We start from the raw sequence: 20,243 nt of genomic DNA on the forward strand, positions 1-20,243 counted from the left end.
GGGCATGAAAGGGGGGAATGATAAGGAAAATTTGTGTCCTAAGATGGCTGACTGAGCCAGCAGGAGAGTCCCAGTCTTTGCCCTGGGGCTCTTCCGGGTTATTCTCCCTGCTCTGCTTCCCACGTGGACCAATCTGGGTTCTCCCTGCCCCGCTTCATGCACATGCCAAAGTGCCAAGTATGCGGAAGTAGATGTGTATAAATTGCCCCCTTTGTTTGTGCTTGGGGCCCAGATCTTTGGAGACCACTCTTCTCTGAGACTCCTGGAGATAAATAAACTTCCTATCCTCCAAGATCTCCGGGTGCCGCTGGTTCTTCCATCGGGCCATCCAGTCCAGGTTCTGTAACAAGTTTTACTTTCCTTGTAATTTATGGACATAGTGTTCTCTAGCACACAGACCCACATACACCCAAGAACAACTGAAACACCCAGCTTTGTTCACACTGATAGATTATAGCACCACTTCCCAACCCCTCCTTTTTAAAATTTTTCAATTTTTTAAATTTTATTCTTGTGTTTCATTTTGGCTTTGTTTTTTTGATGGTGGCGTCTGACCACTCCTGATTTTGCTGGGGTGCAAATAGCTTGGGTCGTGATTGATATTTTGTACTCTCTTCATTCGCTCAACCATCCCTCAAAAGAATGAGTAGGAGGAGGAACTCCCAATAGAGAAAAGAACCAGAGAAAATGTCCTCTGCCACAGAACTAATGGATACGGACATAAGCAAGTTGTCAGAGAGAGAATTCAGGATAACAATCATGAAGTCAACAGCTAGGCCTAAAAAAAAGCATTAGTGACGGTATAGAATCTCTAAAGGCAGAAATGAGATCTAATCAAGCTGAACTTAAAAATTCTATGAATGAGATGCTGTCTAAACTGGATACTGTAACAGCCAGGGCAAATGAGGAAGAAGAGTGAATCAGTGACCTAGAACATAAGCTGATAGAAAGGAAGCAATCTGAGGAAAATAAGGATAGGCAGCTAGTAGCCCATGAAAATGGACTTAGAGAGATCAATGATGTCATGAAACACTCCAATGTCAGAATTACTGGGATCCCTGAAGGGGTGGAGAGAGAGAGAGAGGACTAGAAGGTACATATTGAGCAAGTAGCTGAGAACTTCCCTAATCTGGGGAAAGAAGCAAGCATTCATGTCCAAAGGGCAGAGAGAACCCCTCCCAAAATCAATAAAAATAGATCAACACCCTGACATATAATAGTGAAGCTTACAAACCTTAGAGCCAAGGATGGTATCCTGAAAGCAGCTAGAGGGAAGAGATTCCTTACGTACAGAGGGAAGAACATCAGAATAACATCCGACCTGCTCACAGAAAACTGGCAAGCCATAAAGGGCTGGCAAGACATATTGAGGCTATTAAATGGAAAGAACATGAAGCCAAGAATACTTTACCCAGTAAGACTGTCATTCAGAAAGTATAGAGAGATAAAGAGCTTTCAGGACAGGCATAAACTGAAAGAACATGTGTCCACCACACCAGCTATGCAAGAAATATTAAGGGGGATTCTGTAAGAAAAGAGAAACCCCAAGAGTCATATAGACTAGAAAGAAACAGAAAACCTACAGAAACAAGGACATTACAGGCAAAACAATGGCACTACATTCATATCTTTCAATACTTACTCCAAATGTAAATGGGCTCAATGTTCCCATGAAAAGACACAGGGTCTCAGATTAGATAAAAATGCAGGACCCATTTATATGCTATCTACAAGAGACTCATTTTGAACCTAAGACAACTCCAGATTGAAAGTGAGGGGATGGAGAACCATTTACTGTGCTAATGGACCTCAAAAGAAAGCTGAGGTAGCAATTCTTAATTCAGACTAATTAGATTTTAAACCAAAGCCCATAGTAAGAGATGCAGAGGAACACTATATCATACTTAAAGTGTCTATCCACCAAGAAGATCTAACAATTGTAAATATCTATGCTCCCAACATGGGAGCAGCCAATTATATAAACCAGCTAATAACTAAAATAAAGAAACTTATTGATAATAATACATTAATAGTAGGAGAACTCAACACTCCAATAACAGCAATGGCAGATCAACTAAGCAGAAGATCAAGAAAGAAACAAGATGGGCACCTGGATGGCTCATTTGGTTAAGCGACTGCCTTTGTTTCAGGTCATGATCCCAGAGTCCTGGGATCAAGTCCTGCATCGGGCTCCTTGCTCGGCAGGGAGTCTGCTTCTCCCTCTCACCCTATCCCTTTTGTGCTCTATCTCTCTCTCTGTCTCAAATAAATAAAATAAAATCTTAAAAAAAAGAAAGAAACGAGCTTTGAATACATTGGACCATATAGACTTCATAGATATATTCAGAACACTCCAACCTAAAACAACAGAATACTCATTCTTCTCGAGTGCACATGAAATTTTCTCCAGAATAGACCACATACTGGATCACAAAACAGGTCTCAAATGATACCAAAAGATTGAGATTATCCCCTGCATATTTTCAGACCACAATGCTGTGAAACTGGAACTCAAACACAAGAAGAAATTTGGAAGGAACTCAAACACTTGGAAGTTAAAATGCATCCTGATAAAGACTGATTGGATCAACCAGGTAATTAAAGAAAAAATTAAACAATTCATTGAAACTAATGAGAATGAAAACACATTGGGCCAAAACCTATGGGATACTACGAAGGCAGTCCTAAGAGGGAAATACAGCCATCCAAGCCTCTTTAAAAAAATTTTAAAAATCCCAAATGCACAAGTTAACCTTAAACCTAAAGGGCCTGGAGAAAGAAGAGCAAATAAGTCCTAAACCAAGCAAAAGAAGAGAAATAATAAAGATTAGAGCAGAAATCAATGAAATAGAAACCAGAAAAACAGTAGAACGGATCTACGAAACCAGAAGCTTGTTCTTTGAGAGAATTAATAAGATCAATAAACCTCTGGCCAGACTTATCCAACAGAAAAGGGAAAGGACCCAAATTAATAAAATCATGACTGAAAGGGGAGAGATCACAACTAATACCAAGGAAATAGAAACAATCATTAGAAATTATTATCAGCAACCATATGCCAACAGATTTAGCAATCTGGAAGAAAAGGATGCATTCCTGGAAACTTATAAACTACAAAGACTGAAACAGGAAGAAATAGACAATCTGATCAGACCAATAACCAGCAAGGAAATAGAAGTGTTAATCAAAAACTTCCCCAAAAATAAGAATTCAGGGCCAGATGGTTTCCCAGGGAAATTATACCAAACATTTAAAGAAGAAATTATACCTACTCTACTGAAGCTGTTTCAAAAAACAGAAATAGAATGAAAATTTGCAAACTTGTTCTATGAGGACATTACCTTGATCCAACAAGAGGACAAAGATCCCATCAAAGAGGAGAATTACAGACCAATATTTCAGATGAATAGCAATGCCACAATACTCAACAAGATCCTAGCCAATACAATCCAACAGTACATTAAAAGGATTATCCACCATGAATAGGTAGGATTTTTTCATGGGATGCAAGGGTGGTTCAACTTTCACAAGTCCATACATGTGATAAAGCACATTAATAAAAGAAAATACAAGAACCATATGATCTTCTCAATTGATCCAGGAAAAGCATTTGACAAAATACAGCATCCTTTCCTGATTAAAAGTCTTTAAAATATAGGGATAGAGGGAACATACCTCAATATGATAAAAGCCATCTATGAAAAGCCCACAGCAAATATCATTCTCAATGGGGAAAAACTGCGAGTTTTTTCCTTAAGGTCAGGAACACAACAGGCATGCCCACTCTCACCACTGTTGTTCAACATAGTACTGGAAGTCCTAACCTCAGCAATCAGACAACTGAAAGAAATAAAATGCATTCCCATTGGCAAGAAAGAAGTCCAACTCTCTCTCTTCACAGATGATATGCGAATTCCACCTTATGTGGAAAACCCAAAAGACTCCACCCCCAAGTTGCTAGAACTCATACAGCAATTCAACAACATGGCAGGATACAAAATCAATGCACAATCTGTTGCATTTCTATACAATAAAATGTAACTTAAGAAAGAAATTAAGGCATCAATTCCATTTACAATAGTACCAAAAACCATAAGATACAAAGGATCTATACTCTAGAAACTACAGAACATTTATGAAAGAAATGGAGGAAAACACAAAGAGATGGAAAAACATTCCATGATCATGAATTGGAAGAATAAACATTGTTAAAATGTCTATGCTGCCCAGAGCAATCTACACTTTCAGTGCAATCCTTATCAAAATACCACTGACATTTTTCACAGATCTGGAATAAACACTCCTAAAATTTATATGGAAACAGAAAAGACCTTAAATAGACAATAGAATGTTGAAAAATAAAACCAAAGCTGGGCGAAACACAATGCCTGACTTCAAGCTATATTACAAAGCTATTGTCATCAAGACTCTATGATATTGGAACAAAAACAGACCCATGGATCCACGGAACAGAATAGAGAGCCCAGATATGGACCCTCAACTCTATGGTCCACTAATTTTGGATAAAGCAGGAAAGAATATCCAATGGAAAAAGGAAAGTCTCTTCAATAAATGGAGCTTGGAAAACTGAACAGCCACAAGTAGAAGAAGAGAATGGACCATTCTCTTACACCATACAAAAAGATAAACTCAAAATGAATGAAAGACCTCAATGTCAGACAGGAATCCATCAAAATCCTAGAGGAGAACATATGCAGTAACCTCTTTGACACTGGCCACAGCAACTTCTTTCAAAAAGTCTTGAAGGCAAGGGAAACAAAAGCAAAAATGAACTTTGGGCTTCATCAAGATAAAAACTTCTGCACAGCAAAGGAAACAGTCAACAAAACTATGAGGAAACACACGGAATGGGAGAAGATATTTTCAAATGACATTACAGATGAAGGGCTGGTATCCAAGATCTATAAAGAACTTCTCAAACTCAACACCCCAAAAATAAATAATCCAGTCAAGAAATGGGCAGAAGACATGAACAGATATTTCTCCAAAGAAGACATACAAATGGCTAACAGACACATGAAAAAATGCTCATCATTAGCCATCAGGGAAATACAAATCAAAACCACAATGAGACACCACGTTACACCAGTTAGAATGGCAAAAATTAACAAGCCAGGAAACCACAAATGTTGGCACAGGTATTGAGTAAGGGGAACCCTCTTACACTGTTGGTGGGAATGCAAACTGGTACAACCACTCTGGAAAACAGTATGGAGGTTCCTCAAGACAGAAAAATAGAGCTACCTTATGACTCAGCAATTTCACTACTATGTATTTATCCTACAGATACAGATGTAGTGAAAAGAAGGGGCACCTGCACCCCAATGTTCATAGCAGCAATTTCCATAATATCCAAACAGTGGAAAGAGCTGAGATGTCCTCAACAGATGAATGGATAAAGAAGATGTGGTTCATATATGCAATAGAATATTACTCAGCCATCAGAAAGGATGAATACCCACCATTTTCATCCACATGGATGGAGCTGGAGGGGGTTATGCTAAGTGAAATAAGTCAAGCAGAGAATGACAATTATCATATGGTTTCACTCATATATGGAACATAAGGATTAGTGCAGAAGACCGCAGAAGAGGGGAGGGAAAACTGAATGGGAAGAAATCAGAGAGGGAGACAAACCATGAGAGACTCTGGACTCCGGGAAACAAACTGAGGGTTACAGAAGGGAAGGGGTGGGGGGTTAGGGTAACTGGGTGATGGGTACTGAGAAGGTCACATGTCATGAGCATTGGGTGTTATATGCAACTAATGAATCATTGAATACTACATCAAAAACTAATGATGTAGTATATTTTGGCTAACTGAATATAAAAAAAGAGAACTTATGAAACTCAACACCTAAAAATCAAATAATTCAGTCAAGAAATGGGCAGGAGACATGGACAGACTTTTCTCCAAGGAACACAGATAAATGGCTAACAGACACATGAAAATTTGCTTAATGTCACTCATCATCAGAGAAATACAAATCAAACCACAATGAGATGCCACTTCACACTGTTCAGAATTGTTAAAATTATCAACTCAAGAAACAACAAATGTCAGCAAGGATGTGAAGAAAGGGGAACCCTCTTACACTCTTGGTGGGAATGCAAACTGGTGAAGCCAGTCTGAAAATCAGTATAGAGGTTTCTCAAAATGTTAAAAATAGATCTACCCTATGACCCACAATTGCACTACTAGGTATTTATCTAAAGGTCACAAAATAGTGATTCAAGAGGGCACATGCACTCCAGTATTCATAGCAGAGATGTTCATATTTGCCAAACTACGGGAAGAGCCCAGATGTTCATCAACAAATGAATGGATAAATAAGAGTTCACACACACACACACACACACACACACACACACACACACACAGAGAGAGAGAGAGAGAGAGAGAGAGAGAGAGAGAGAGGAATATTACTTAGCCATCAAAAAGAATGAAATCTTGCCATTTGTGGCAAAGTGGATAGAACTAGAGTGTAATATGCTAAGTAAACTAAATCAGTCAGAGAAAGACAAATACCATATGATTTCACTCATGTTTGGAATTTAGGAAACAAAACAGATGAACATAGTGGGAGGGAAGGAAAAATAAAATAAGATAAATACAGAGAGAGAGGCAAACCATAAGAGACTCTTGACTATAGGGAAGAAACTGAATGTTGCTGGAGGTGAGGTGGATGGTGGGATGGGATAATTGGGAGAAGTAGAGCACTTGTTGTTATGAGCACTGAGTGTTATATACAATTAATTATTCATTAAACTCTACCCTGAAACTAATAACACAGTACATGTTAACTAACTTGAGTTAAAAAAAAGAAAAAAATAATTTAAAAGAAATATGATATTGATATTATGGAAAATTGATATCAGGAATTTTTATGTGATAGTAATCCTTTGCCTATTTTTAAAACAAAATAAAATAAAATAAAAATATATTTGAAGTATTTATGACTAAGATGATTTGATGTCTGGAATTTATTACAAAATATTACTGTGGAGAATGCGGGAGTCAGTAGGGATGTGAAAATACAAAATTGGCCATATACTGATATAATTGTTAAAGTTGGGTGAAGGGTACATGAGAGTATAGTAAACTATTCTACTTTTACATTTTGAAATTTTTAGTTTAAATAATATATATTTATACATGTATGTACACATATATACACACATACACATACATGCACATACACACATACACACGTGTGTGTGTGTGGGTGAGTGGAATCAGCCTGCACTCTACATCAAGGAGAAGCAAAGAAAACATCAATAAGAAGAGTGTCACAGGAATGTTGTGACAATGCAGCCTGGAAACTGATCACCTGTTCAGAGCTTCAGGGCACAGCATCTGGGATTCTGGTTTCTTCTATACAAATCCTAACACAGCAAATGTAATGCAGTGCATGTTTACAAGAAAGAAAGGTGCCTTTCTTATCCATGGTGTCCAAAACTCAATTCTGAGCTGGAGATTATTGGGGAGAAGGAGTTTCCAAAGCAGAGGGTACAAATTAATGATTGAGAATCTACATCTGGCCCATAGACAGGTTTCTTTGAGTCCATGGTGCTATAATAATTTTTAATTATATGCCAACATTCAAAATCTAGGACATTTCACATAAAAATCTTGATTTTCTGGTTTTCTTTAAAATTTGGGAAATTTGGTAATGCTTAGTTGGATTTGAATGACAGTTCTTACATTGGGCAGTGCCCTCCAGTTTGGCACAATCTCCATCAGGTCTGCTTTACTTATTATTATTTTTTTAATATGCACATTTTTTTCTAGTGAGCAAAGGTATGCTATAGGTTAGTGGATTGTGCTTAGCTCCAAAACCCTGCTCTAATTTCACCTAATTTAAACTGCCTTTGTGTTTTTCAATACTCAGTAAAACCTGTGGGACTCTGGTAACAAGGGAGGGAGTGATGTTTTTGCTGCTTAATCTTAGCATAAGTGTTATTACTTCCCTATTAGAAAGACCCACGAGTGTTTAATGTGGATAATGCCTATTCAGGAGACACCAGACTTAGTGTTTTCCTAGGTTGGTTTTATAAAAGCTACAACTGAGTAGGAACAAGACATAAGGGTAAAAATCCATTAATGAAGCCTCTGTCCATGAGTATAGATGGATCAGTCTTTGTTTTAAGACTTTCTTCTCTTTCTATCTCTCACAGACTCGTGTGTGTGTGTGTGTGTGTGTGTGTGTGTGTGTGTGTGTGTGTGTGTGTGTTGGGAATAAGGTGGAGGTGCGCAGACCTGTATGGATTCTGTGGTGGGCTTCAGGTGGGAGCTCTTGGTATACACTTTGCTGCATCCTGCAAAATCACATTGGTGAATCTGTCTTCTCTTCAACTCAAGTGACTCTTCTCCCCGCATTTGGGTCATTGCTGATGGTCTGAGCAAAGAAAGAGATAGTACCAAAGAATGATTTTACCATGGAAGCTAAATAAATGGACTTACATACAATGGAATCCCCTCATACATGCATTTAATTTATGCAAATTTAAGAGTAGGCCTTCAAGAGAAGAAATAATTTAAATAGGTCAAGCAATTCTCTCAACTAGGACATTCTTCTCAGTAAGTGGAGGTCCCAGGAGGTGGTAATGTTTCCTTGGGTTGTTTCTGTTCCCAGTGTGAGCATTTCACTCTAACAAGACTCATTTTTGTATTTACATAAATGTATTTTTTTCATACTACATAGTTGTTAAAATGGAAGACAAGTACTTTATTAGTTATAACACTGGAAGACAAGAGTGCTGTAAACTTACAGAGAGAAAGAGTATGCAACTGTACTTTATGGGAAATTTATAGATTTTCAAGGGCAAAATTGGTGGTCTAGACAATTAGGACATAACTCTGCCATAACATGCATGTCTATGCACATGTGTGATTATAAACTCACACCTTTGCCGGGAAAGCAATTTACCTATATTTTGTTATCCTTAAATGCTTACTATTGTGTCTGAGAATTTGTTCCACTTCTACAACAGACACACACATATATACACAGACAGACCTGAAATAAAGACAAAAGTACTCACTCTTGCTGTAGTCCCTTAATACCCTGTAAAGCCAAAGATCCACTCTCAGTTGCACTCTCCTCACTGTCACTTGGGATATCCAGTGAAGACTTGGAGGTGGTGTAAACTCTCACTAAAATCAAAGAAAAAGAACAGTGTGGGTTACAAATATGTGTGCCTCTGTATCATTTTCAGGATTCCCAGTATGGTTCACAATGAGAAGTAGCAGCAAGATAGAGAAAGAAAAAGCCAAGAAAAAAGAAGTGCATTTGTATGGAAGGAAGAGAAAAACATTTAAATTTTCTTTTTTTATATTTTTATATTTTTTATTTTATTATGTTACTCACCATACAATACATCATTAGTTTTTTTTTTCAATATGGAAAATCAATTTTATTTCAATAAATACAAATAAAGAACTGGAAATTGAAATTTAAAATAAAAATAGTACCATTTAAAATAACATAAATCATGAGATACTAAGGCATAAACCTTAGAAAATGCCTGTAAGATCTCTATCTTTTTTTGTTTAAATTATTTTATTGTTATGTTAATCACCATACATTACATCATTAGTTTTTGATGTAGTGTTCCATGATTCATTGTTTTCGTATAACACCCAGTGCTCCATGCAGTACATGCGCTTCTTAAAACCCATCACCAGACTAACGCATTCCCCACCCGCTCCCCTCTAAAATCCTCAGTTTGTTTCTCAGAGTACATAGTCTCTCATGGTTCATCTCCCCCTCTGATATCCCAGCCCCCTGTCATTTTTCCCTTCCTACAATCTTCTTTTTTTTTTTTAACATATAATGTATTATTTGTTTCAGAGGTACAGGTCTGTGATTCATCAGTCTTACACAATTCACAGTGCTCACCACAGCACATATCCTCCCCAATGTCTATCACCCAGTCACCCCATTCCTACTACCCCCTACCGCTCCAGCAACACTCAGTTTGCTTCCGGAGATTAAGAGTCTCTTAGGGTTTGTCTCCCTCTCTGGTTTCGTCTTGTTTCATCTTTCCCTCCCAGTATTTTTTTCAGACTAATTTTATTTTTGTAAATTTTTTTGCCATTTTTTATTTTATTTTATTTTTTTAAATTTTAATTTAATATGTTTTGTCAGTCAACAAACAATACATCACTGGTTTTTGATGTGGTGATTCATGATCCATTGTTTTCGTATAACACCCAGTGCTCCATGCAGTATGTGCCCTCGTTAATACCCATCACTGGGCTAACCCATCCCCCCACCCCCTGCCCTCTAAAACCCTGTTTGTTTCTCGGAGTCCATAGTCTCTCATGGTTCATCTCTCCCTCTGATTTCGCCCCCTTCCTTTTTCCCTTCCTTCTCCTAATGTCCTCCATACTATTCCTTATGTTCCACATATAAGTGAAACCATATGATAATTGACTTTCTCTGCTTGACTTGTTTCAAGTAGTTCCATCCATGTTGATGTAAAAGTTGGGTATTCATCCTTTCTGATGGCTGAGTAATATTCCATTATATATATGGACCACATCTTCCTTATCCATTCATCTGTTGAAGGGCATCTCAGCTCTTTCTACAGTTTGGCTATTGCGGACATTGCTGCTATGAACATTGGATTGCACATGGCCCTTCTTTTCACTATATCTGTGTCTTTGGGGTAAATACCCAGGAGTACAATTGCTGAGGTTGTAGGGCAGCTATATTTTTAATTTTTGAGGAACCTCCACACTGCATCTAGGATTCTGGTTTCTTCTATACAAATCCTAACACATTTAGTGGATTTTCCAAAGTGGCTATACCAACTTCCATTCCCACCAACAGTGTAAGAGGGTTCCCCTTTCTCCACAACCTTTCCAAAATTTGTTGATTCTTGCCTTGTCAAATTTGCCATTCTAACTGGTGTAAGGTGATATCTCAATGTGGTTTTGATTTGAATTTCCCTGATGGCTAGTGATGTTGAACATTTTTTTCATGTGTCTGTTAGCCATTTGTATGTCTTCTTTGGAGAAGTGTCTGTTCATGTCTTCTGCCCATTTTTTGACTTGATTATTTATTTCTTGGGTGTTGAGTTTGAGAAGTTCTTTATAGATCTTAGAAATCAGCACTTTGTAGTGTCATTTGCAAATATCTTCTCCCATTCTGTGGGTTGCCTCTTTCTTTTGTTGACTGTTTCCTTTGCTGTGCAAAGCTTTTTATCTTGATGAAGTCCCAAAAGTTCATTTTTGCTTTTGCTTCACTAGCCTTTGGAGATGTATCTTGAAAGAAGTTGCTGTGGCTGATGTCAAAGAACTTACTGCCTATGATTTCCTCTAGGATTTTGATGGATTCCTGTCTCACATTGAGGTCTTTCAACCATTTTGAGTTAATCTTTCTGTATGGTGTCAGAAAATGGTCGAGTTTCATTCTTCTGTATATAGATGTCCAATTTCCCCAGCACCATTTCTTGAAGAGACTGTCTTTTTTCCATTGCATATTTTTTTCCTGCTTTGTTGAAGATTATTTGACCATAGATTTGAGGGTTCATATCTGGCTCTCTATTCTGTTCCATTGGTCTATATGTCTGTTTTTGTGCCAGTACCATGCTGTGTTGGTGATCACGGCTTTGTAATATAGTTTGAAATCAGGCAACGTGATGTCCCCAACCTTGTTTTTCTTTCTCAACATTTCTTTGGCAATTGAGGGTCTTTTCTGATTCCATACAAATTTTAGGATTGTTTGTTCCAGTACTTTGAAAAATGCAATTGGTATTTTGATCGGGATGGCACTGAAGGTCTAGATTGCTCTGGGTAGCATAGACATTTTAACAATGTTTATTCTTCCGATCCATGAGCATGGAATGTTTTTCCATCTTTTTGTGTTTTCTTCGATTTCTTTCATGAGTGTTCTGTAGCTCCTAGAGTATAGATCCTTTACCTCTTTGGTTAGGTTTATTCTGAGGTATCTTACGGTTTTTGGTGCTATTTTAAATGGAATCAATTCTCTAATTTCCCTTTCTACAGTTGCATTGTTAGTGTATAAGAAAGCAACTGATTTCTGTGCATTGGTTTTGTATCCTGCCACATTACTGAATTGCTGTATTAGTTCTAGTAATTTGGGGATGGAGTCTTTTGGATTTTCCACATAAAGTATCATGTCATCTGTGAAAAGAGAGAGTTTGACTTCTTTGCCACTTTGAATACCTTTTATTTCTTTTTGTTGTCTGATTGCTGTTGCTAGGACTTCTAGTACTATGTTGAACAATAGTGATGAGTGTGGTGTGTTCCTGATATTAATGGAAAGGCTCTCAGCTTTCCCCCATTGAGGATGATATTCGCTGTGGGTTTTTCATAGATGAATTTTATGAACTTGAGGACAGTTCCCTCTATCTCTGTACTCTGAAAAGTTTTAATCAGGAACATATGCTGTGTTTTGTCAAATGCTTTTTCTGCATCAATTTAATGGATCATATGGTTCTTGTCTTTTGTTAATGGGCTCCATCACTTTGATTTGCGAATGTTGAACCACCCTTGCATCCTGGGCATAAGTCCCATTTGGTTGTGGTGGATAATCCTTTTAAAGTACTGTTGGATTCTGTTAGCTAGGATTTTGTTGAGAATTTTGGAATCCATATTCATCAGGGGTATTGGTATGAAAATCTCCTTTTTGATGGGGTCTTTGCCTGGTTTATGTAATGCTGGCCTCATAAAATGAGTCTGGAACCTTTCCTTTCGTTTCTATTTTTTGAGACAGGTTCAGGAGAATAGGTATTATTTCTTCCTTGAATGTTTGGTAAAAATCCCCAGGGAATCCATCAGGCCCTGGACTCTTGTTTTTTGCGATCACTGCTTCAATCTTGTTACTGGTTATTGGCCTATTCAGATTGTCAATTTCTTCCTGTTTCAGCCTTGGCAGTTTACAGGTTTCTGGAAGGCATCCATTTCTTCCAGGTTGCTTAATTTATTGGCATATAATTGTTGATAATAATTATGTTTATTTCCTTGGTGTTAGTCGTGATCTCTCCCCTTTCATTCATCATTTTATTAATTTGGGTCCTTTCTCTTTTCTTTTGGATAAGTCTGGCCAGTGGTTTATCGATCATATTAATTCTTTCAATGAACCAACTTTTAGTTTCGTTGATCTGATATACTGTGTTTCTGGTTTCTAATTCATTGATCTCTGCTTTAATTTTAATTATTTCTCTTCTAATATGTGGCTTAAGCATTGTTGATTTTTCTCTAGTTCTTTAAGGTGTAGAGTTAGATGGTGAGTTGGGATTTTTCTATTTTTTTGAGTGAGGCTTGGATGGCTATGTATTTCCCCCTTAGGACCGCCTTTGCAGTATCCCATAGGTTTTGGACTGATGTGTTTTCGTTCTCATTCGTTTCCATGAATTCTTCAAGTTCTTTGATTTCCTGGTGGACCCAAACATTCTTGAGCAGAGTGGTCTTTAGCTTCCAAGTGTTTGAATTTCTGCCAATTTTTTTTCTTGTGATTGAGTTCCAGTTTTAAAGCATTGTGGTCTGAGAATATGCAGGGAATAATCTCAGTCCTTTGGTTTAAGTTGAGATCTGATTTGTGACCCAGTATGTGGTCTATTCTGGAGAAATTTCCATGTGCGCTCGAGAAGAATGAGTATTCTGTTCTTTTAGGGTAGAATGTTCTGTAAATATCTATGAGGTCCATCTGGTCCAATGTATCATTCAAAGCTCTTATTTCCTTGTTGAATTTCTGCTTAGATGATCTGTGTATTGCTGAGAGTGGAGTATTGAGTTCTCCTACAATTAACGTATTGTTATCAAATGACTTTATTTTGGTGAATATTTGGCTTATGTAGATGGCTGCTCCCATGTTGGGGGCATAGATATTTACAATTGTTAGATCTTTTTGTTGGATATACCCTTTAAGAATGATTAAGAATGATATACTGTCCTTCTGTGTCTCTAATTACAGACATTAGTTTAAAATTTGTCTGATATAAGAATTGCTACCCCAGCTTTCTTTTGAAGCCCGCTGGCATGGAAGATGGATCTCCATCCCTTCACTTTCAGTCTGGATGTATCTTTAGGTTCAAAATGAGCCTCTTGTAGGCAGCATATGGAGGGGTCCTGTCTTTTTTTCCAATCTGCAACCCTGTGCCGTTTTATGGGAGCATTTAGGCCATTCACGTTGAGAATGATGCTTGAAAGATATGAACTAATTGTCATCCTGTTGCCTGTGAACACATTGTTTTCATAGATTGTCCCTGTAAATTTCTTTTGTATATCACTCTTGGGGTCTTTCTCCTTTTATAGAACCCCACTTAATATTTCTTGTAGGGTCAGCTTAGTAGTCACATATTCTTTCAGTTTCTGTCAGTTGTGGAAGTTCTGCATTTTTCCATCCATTCTAAATGGAAGCCTTGCCGGATAAAGTATTCTTGGCCGCATGTTCTTCTCATTTAGTACCCTGAATATGTCTTGCCAGGCCTTTCTGGCTTCCCAAGTATCTGTGGATAGGTCTGATGTTATTCTGATGTTCCTCCCCCTGTATGTAAGGGATCTCTTTCTCCTAACTGCCCTTAAGATGATTTCCTTGGTTCTAAGATTTGCAAGTTTTACTATTACATGCTGGGGTGTTGGTCTGTTTTCCTTGATCTTGGGAAGGGTCCTCTCTGCCTCTAGGATGCGAATGTTTCTGTCATTCCCCAGATTAGGGAAGTTCTCAGTTATGATTTGCTCAAATACATCTTCTAGTCCTCTCTTTCTCTCCACTCCCTCTGGGATTCCAATTATTCTGACATTGGAACACTTCATGGTGTCACTTATTTCTCTGATTCTATTTTCATGGATTTTGAGTTGTTTTTCCCTGGCCTCTTCTTTTCCCTTTTTATCTATTATATTGTCTTCCAGGTTGCTTATTCATTCTTCTGCCTCAGTTACCCTAGCTGTTAGATTATCTAGATTGGATTGGATCTCATTGATAGCATTTTTAAGTTCTGCCAATTCAGCTTTCATTTCTGCCCTTAGAGGCTCTTTGTTGCCATTAATTGATTTTTCCATTCTAGCCATTGTCTTCTCAATTGCTAGCCTGAATTCCATCTCCGACATCTTGGTTATATCTGCACTCATTTGTAAATCTGAAGCACAAGTCATAATCTCTGAATCTTTTCCATTTTGGGGGCTCCTCCCTCTAGTCATTGTGTTGATGGGTGTTTGAAGGAATGTATAGAGTCCAAATTATGGACCAGAACCCAAGCAATTGCACCTGTTTTCTTGGGACCTTAAGGTTGCTGACCTCTTGTTTTCCCATCCTGTCTTCTGTAGTAGGGGCCTGCCATGCTGTTATGCCCTGTTTGGGTGGAGTTGCCCTGCCCCCCTGTGGCAGGGGATGGGCTCAGTGGGAATCAGTTTTGGGGGCTTTTGTTCTCTGGGCGCTTTCCCTGGTGGCTTTCCATGTCTCTTCCACAAGTCAGAGCAGAAGAGACCGTTTCTAAACCTCTGCCTCAGAGCAGAGAGATCGCAGTCTGTTCTTCAGTGAGCTCTCCAGGCCATACCATCTCCATTTCTGTCTGTGCTGCTATAAACTGCAATGTCCTGGGTTGTGCGCCCCTCCGCAGTGCTCTCAGTCCTGCCTCCAGGTCGAGGCACGTCTCTGTCCTTTGTGCTTCTCAATCTGCCAGCCGCCCCCAGATCGCACACGGGACCCTGCTGCTCTGGGTTTCCGCCCCAGGGGCTCCTCTAAAATCCTTTCTCCGCCGCTACCCGTCTGCACGTCTGTGCCCCGTCTCCAGCGCGCTAAGCTGTTGCTCACTGTCAGTGTAGGATCCCCACGGCCAGGTACCCTACTGCTGCTGTTTATCCTCCAATATCTGCCCACAGAATCACGGCTCCCCACTTCATACCTTGAAACCAACCATCTGCGTTATTCTGTTTGTAGAGATCCAGATCGTCTTACATCTCAGTCTGGTTTTGTGGGTGCTCAGGGTTGTCTGGTAGATATCCAGCTCAATTCCAAAGACGAGTTGAAATAGGGTCCCCTACTCCTCTGCCATCTTTCCTTCCACAAAACGCATTTTTAAGTTCTGCCAGTTCAGCTTTCATTTCTGCCCTTAGAGACTCTATGTTGCCATTAATTGATTTCTCCATTCTAGCTATCATCTTCACAATTGCTACCCTGAATTCTATTTCCGACATCTTGGTTATATCTGAATCCATTTGTAAATCTGTGGCTGAAGTCATAGTCTCTGAGTCTTTCTTATTTTGGGGGTTCCTCCTCCTACTCATTCTGTTGAGGGGTGGTTGAGGGAATGTACAGAGTCCAAATTACTGACCACAACCCAAGCAAGATGTACCTGTTTTATCAGGAAGTTAGGGTTGTCAGCCTCTTGTTCTCCCAGCCCGTCTTCTGGGGGGCGGGGGGCTGCCATGCTGTTACACAAGCAATCTTGTTTCGTCCGATTTGTCCTGCACCCTGTGGGGGGGATGGGCTCAGTAAAAACCGTTTTTTTTTTCAGCTTTTGTTCTCTGGTGGCTTTCCCTGGCTGCTTTATGCATCTCTTCTGAGAGTCAGAGCAGGAGAGATCGTTTCCAACCTTCTGCCTCAGAGCTGAGAGATCACAGTCTGTTCTTCAGTGAGCTCTCCAGGCCACACTGTCTCTGTTTCTGTCTGTGCTGTTACAAACTGCAGCGTCCTGGGTTGTGCGTCCCTCAGCAGCACTCACAGTCCTCACCTCCAGTTGGGGCCCGTCTCTGCCCTTTGTCCTTCTAAAACCACCAGCTTCCCCCAGTTCACACTTGCAGCCTGGCCGCTCCAGGTTTCAGTCTGGGTGGCTGCCCTAAAGTCCTTTCCTTGTCGCTACACAAATTTTGTGACTTCTGACCAACAGTAGAACTTAAAGCCTGGAATTTTAAAGGTCAATGGTCTGGATGGCATTGTATTGCTCTTGGAGAGAAGGCAGGGAAATAACTTATGGAAATAGAGTATGGAAACAGTATTCTCAAGAGCACCTGAGGCACAGAGTAAGGAGGTTATCTGCTCATTTTTGGAGTGCATTCCACAGAGGCAATATTCATGAAGAGACCCTCTGGGAACAAAGGAACTGGCTGGAGCCATTTCCTACACCTGCTCCTCACCATAAGTACAGGGCCACCTGCAAGAACAAGCCCAGCACCAATGCTCACTGACTAACTTGTTTACACTAAGGCCTCATGCTCCAGAAAATGTCCCCTCCAAGTCTTGCCTGCCTCAGTCCCAGCACTGTAAGTCCCCCTTCCCTAGAAGACAGGCACAAACCCTTGCTCATACTGTGTCCCCCACCTCGGGAGATTTGCAGAGCCTTGGTTCCAGTTGTGGTGATGACAGCTCTCATTTCACAAGCAGACTGGAGTACACCTAGTTAAAATATGCCACATTCATTCCAGGGGCCAAATACTTCCCACAACAGGGAAAGACAGCCTCTGGAACTATTGGTCTGAAGGATAAGGCAGCTAGGGTAAAACAGCAGTGCATATGCAGAACATATTGGAGACACTCCCAGATGTGCCAGGCCCTGGGAAACAAAGTTCACTACACAGCAGGGCACTAGAAGTGACTGTCTGAAGGTATGCAACACAAAAGCAGTAAAAATTAGTATTTCTGTAAAAAAATAAGTCAAAGAACTCACCAAAGAAAGGATGCAAAATGGGACAAAATTTGCCTCGAATATGGGGAGGAGAAGAGTAAAAAATGGGTTCAAACTTAAACAACCATCAACTTCATATAGACTGCTATATGCAGAAATGGTTATATACAAGCTTAATGGTACCCATACAGCAAAAAACAGTAATAAATATGCAAAGAAGAGAGAGAAAGAAATCCAAATACACCACTACAGAAATCTAGAAAAGCATGAAAGAGAAATAAAAAAAAAAGGATCAGAGAAAATCTTCAGAAATAACCACATAACAAATAAAATGGCAATAAATCACAAATCTATCAATGATTGCATTGAATGTAAATGGACTAAATGCTCCAATAAAAAAACATAAGGTCATAGAATGGATAAAAAAAAAGACCCATCTATATGCTGCCTACAGGATACTCATTTTAGACCTAAAGATACCTGCAGATTGAAAGTGAGGGTACTGAGAAATATCTATCATGCATATGGATGTCAAAAGAAAGCTGTAGTAACAATATTTATATTGGAGAAGATAGATGTTAAAACAAACACTGTAACAAGAGACAAAAAAGGACACTACACAATAATAAAGAGGACAATCCAACAATAACATAAAAACAATTGTAAATATTTATGCACTCATATACAAAAAAATTAATAACAAACATAAAGAAGCTAACTGATAATAATACAATAATGGTAGGGGACTTTAACACCCCATTTACAACAATGGACAGATCATCTAAACAGAAAATCAACAAGAAAACAATGGCTTTGAATGACACACTGGAACAGAAGGACTTAACAGATATATTCAGAATATATATTCTAAAATAGTAGAATACACATCCTTTTCAAATGCAGAAGGAACATCCAGAATAGAACACATAATAAGCCACAAAACAAACCTCAACAAATCCAAGAAGATCAAAGACATATCATTCAACTTTTCTGACCACAATGTTATGAAACTAGATAGAAGTCAATTACAAGAAAAAACCTGGAAAGAACACAAATATATGGAGATCAAGTAATATGCCACTAAACAATGAATGGGTCAACCAGGAAATCAAAGAAAAAACTAAAAAGAATAAGAAAATTAAAACAGAATGGACCAACGCTTTTGGGATGCAGCAAATCACTTCTAAGAGGGAAGTTTATAGCAATACAGGCCTACCTCAAAAAGCAAGAAAAATCTCAAGCCAACACCTGATCTTACACATTAAGAAGCTAGAAACAGGAAAGTAAACAAAACCTGAAACCAGGAGAAAGAAGGAAATAATGAAGATTAGAGCAGAAAACAAATAGAACAGATAGATGAAACTTGGAGGTGGTTATTTGAAAAAAAAAAATCAACACAATTGAATCTCTAGCCAGACATATGAAGAAAAAAAAGAAAACTCAAATAAATAAAATCACAAATCATAGAGGAGAAATAACAAATCACCACAGAAATACAAACCATCATGAGAGAATATTATGAAAAACTATGTGCCAACAAATTGGACAACCTGGAAGAAATGGATAAATTCATGGAAACATAAAAACTACCAAGACTGAAAGAGGAAGAAATAGAAAATATGAACTGACCAATAACCAGCAAAGAAATTAAATTAGTATTCAAAAAACTCCCAACCAAAAAAAGCCCAGAAACAGAGGGCTTAAGGGTGAATTCCGCAAAACATTTAAAGAGTTGAATAAGAAAGATACCAGGGGTGGAGTTAAGATGGCAGAGTAGTAGTAGGACCCTATGCTTGCCTGATTCTTGAATACAGCTAGATAAATATCAAATCATTTTGAACACCCAAGAAACCGATCTCAGGACTGAGAGAACAAACTGCACAACTCGAGGGAGAAAAGAAGCTATGTCATGGAAGGTAGGAGATGCAGAGACATGATTTGAGGAAGAAAAGAATCACTAGTGTGGTGGAGGGGATGGAGCCCTGATCACAGAAAGAGGAGACAGAGAGAGAGGGAGAGTGAACAGAGCACAGGACACTGCACAAGAAAAACACTTCCCCAAAACCATTGATGAGGAAAAGAAGAGGGGCTGATTACCGCAAGATTTACAAGCAGTGGAGCTCAAACTAAAGTTTTCGAAGTCTGCACTATCACTGGGTGGAGCATGGTGGGTGTAGAGGTGTTTCTGTGGAGAAGGAAGACATAGGTTGGGAGCAGACAGCATGGTCTGAGGATCCCCTGGGTCGCACTGGGAGAGACAGTTCCCCTTCTTGGAGTGCATTTGGTAGAGGTGGTTCTGCTTCTCCAGGGACAAAAGAGCATGTAGATGCCACTGAGCTGCCCCATTCATTAACATAGGAGCAGAGACACCTGATGAGGGCAGCTAACCTGGACCCAGTTTTTTGCTGCACTTTACCATAAACTCCAAGCCTCTGCGGTTCCTGCAATTGCCCGTCTCAGACAAACCAGCACCAGCCATAGTGTGGTGAGACCATCCCCCAGAGGATTAGGATGGGTTTCTGCTATGCCAGGGTCCTAAAGTTTGGAGTTTTGAAACCTAGCTGGTGTGCCTGAAATAAAACACAAGAGCACTGCATGGCCAGGTGGGCAGACGGATCGGACACAGAC

At 39.1% G+C, this 20,243-nt stretch overlaps 1 protein-coding gene across 1 annotated transcript in view; it reads right to left on the reverse strand.

The window, feature by feature from the left end:
* Window positions 1-20,243, reverse strand: part of KLF8 (Kruppel like factor 8) — a 136,270-nt gene that overhangs the window by 60,468 nt on the left and 55,559 nt on the right. Inside the window, 5 exon segments of the mRNA XM_027607595.1 lie at window positions 8,281-8,301; window positions 8,304-8,419; window positions 9,066-9,177; window positions 15,757-15,863; window positions 16,725-16,849. Of these exon segments, the coding sequence (XP_027463396.1) occupies window positions 8,281-8,301; window positions 8,304-8,419; window positions 9,066-9,177; window positions 15,757-15,863; window positions 16,725-16,849 (481 nt within the window).

The sequence above is a fragment of the Zalophus californianus genome, chromosome X (genome assembly GCF_009762305.2).
Source record: "Zalophus californianus isolate mZalCal1 chromosome X, mZalCal1.pri.v2, whole genome shotgun sequence".
NCBI classification, from domain to species: domain Eukaryota; kingdom Metazoa; phylum Chordata; class Mammalia; order Carnivora; family Otariidae; genus Zalophus; species Zalophus californianus.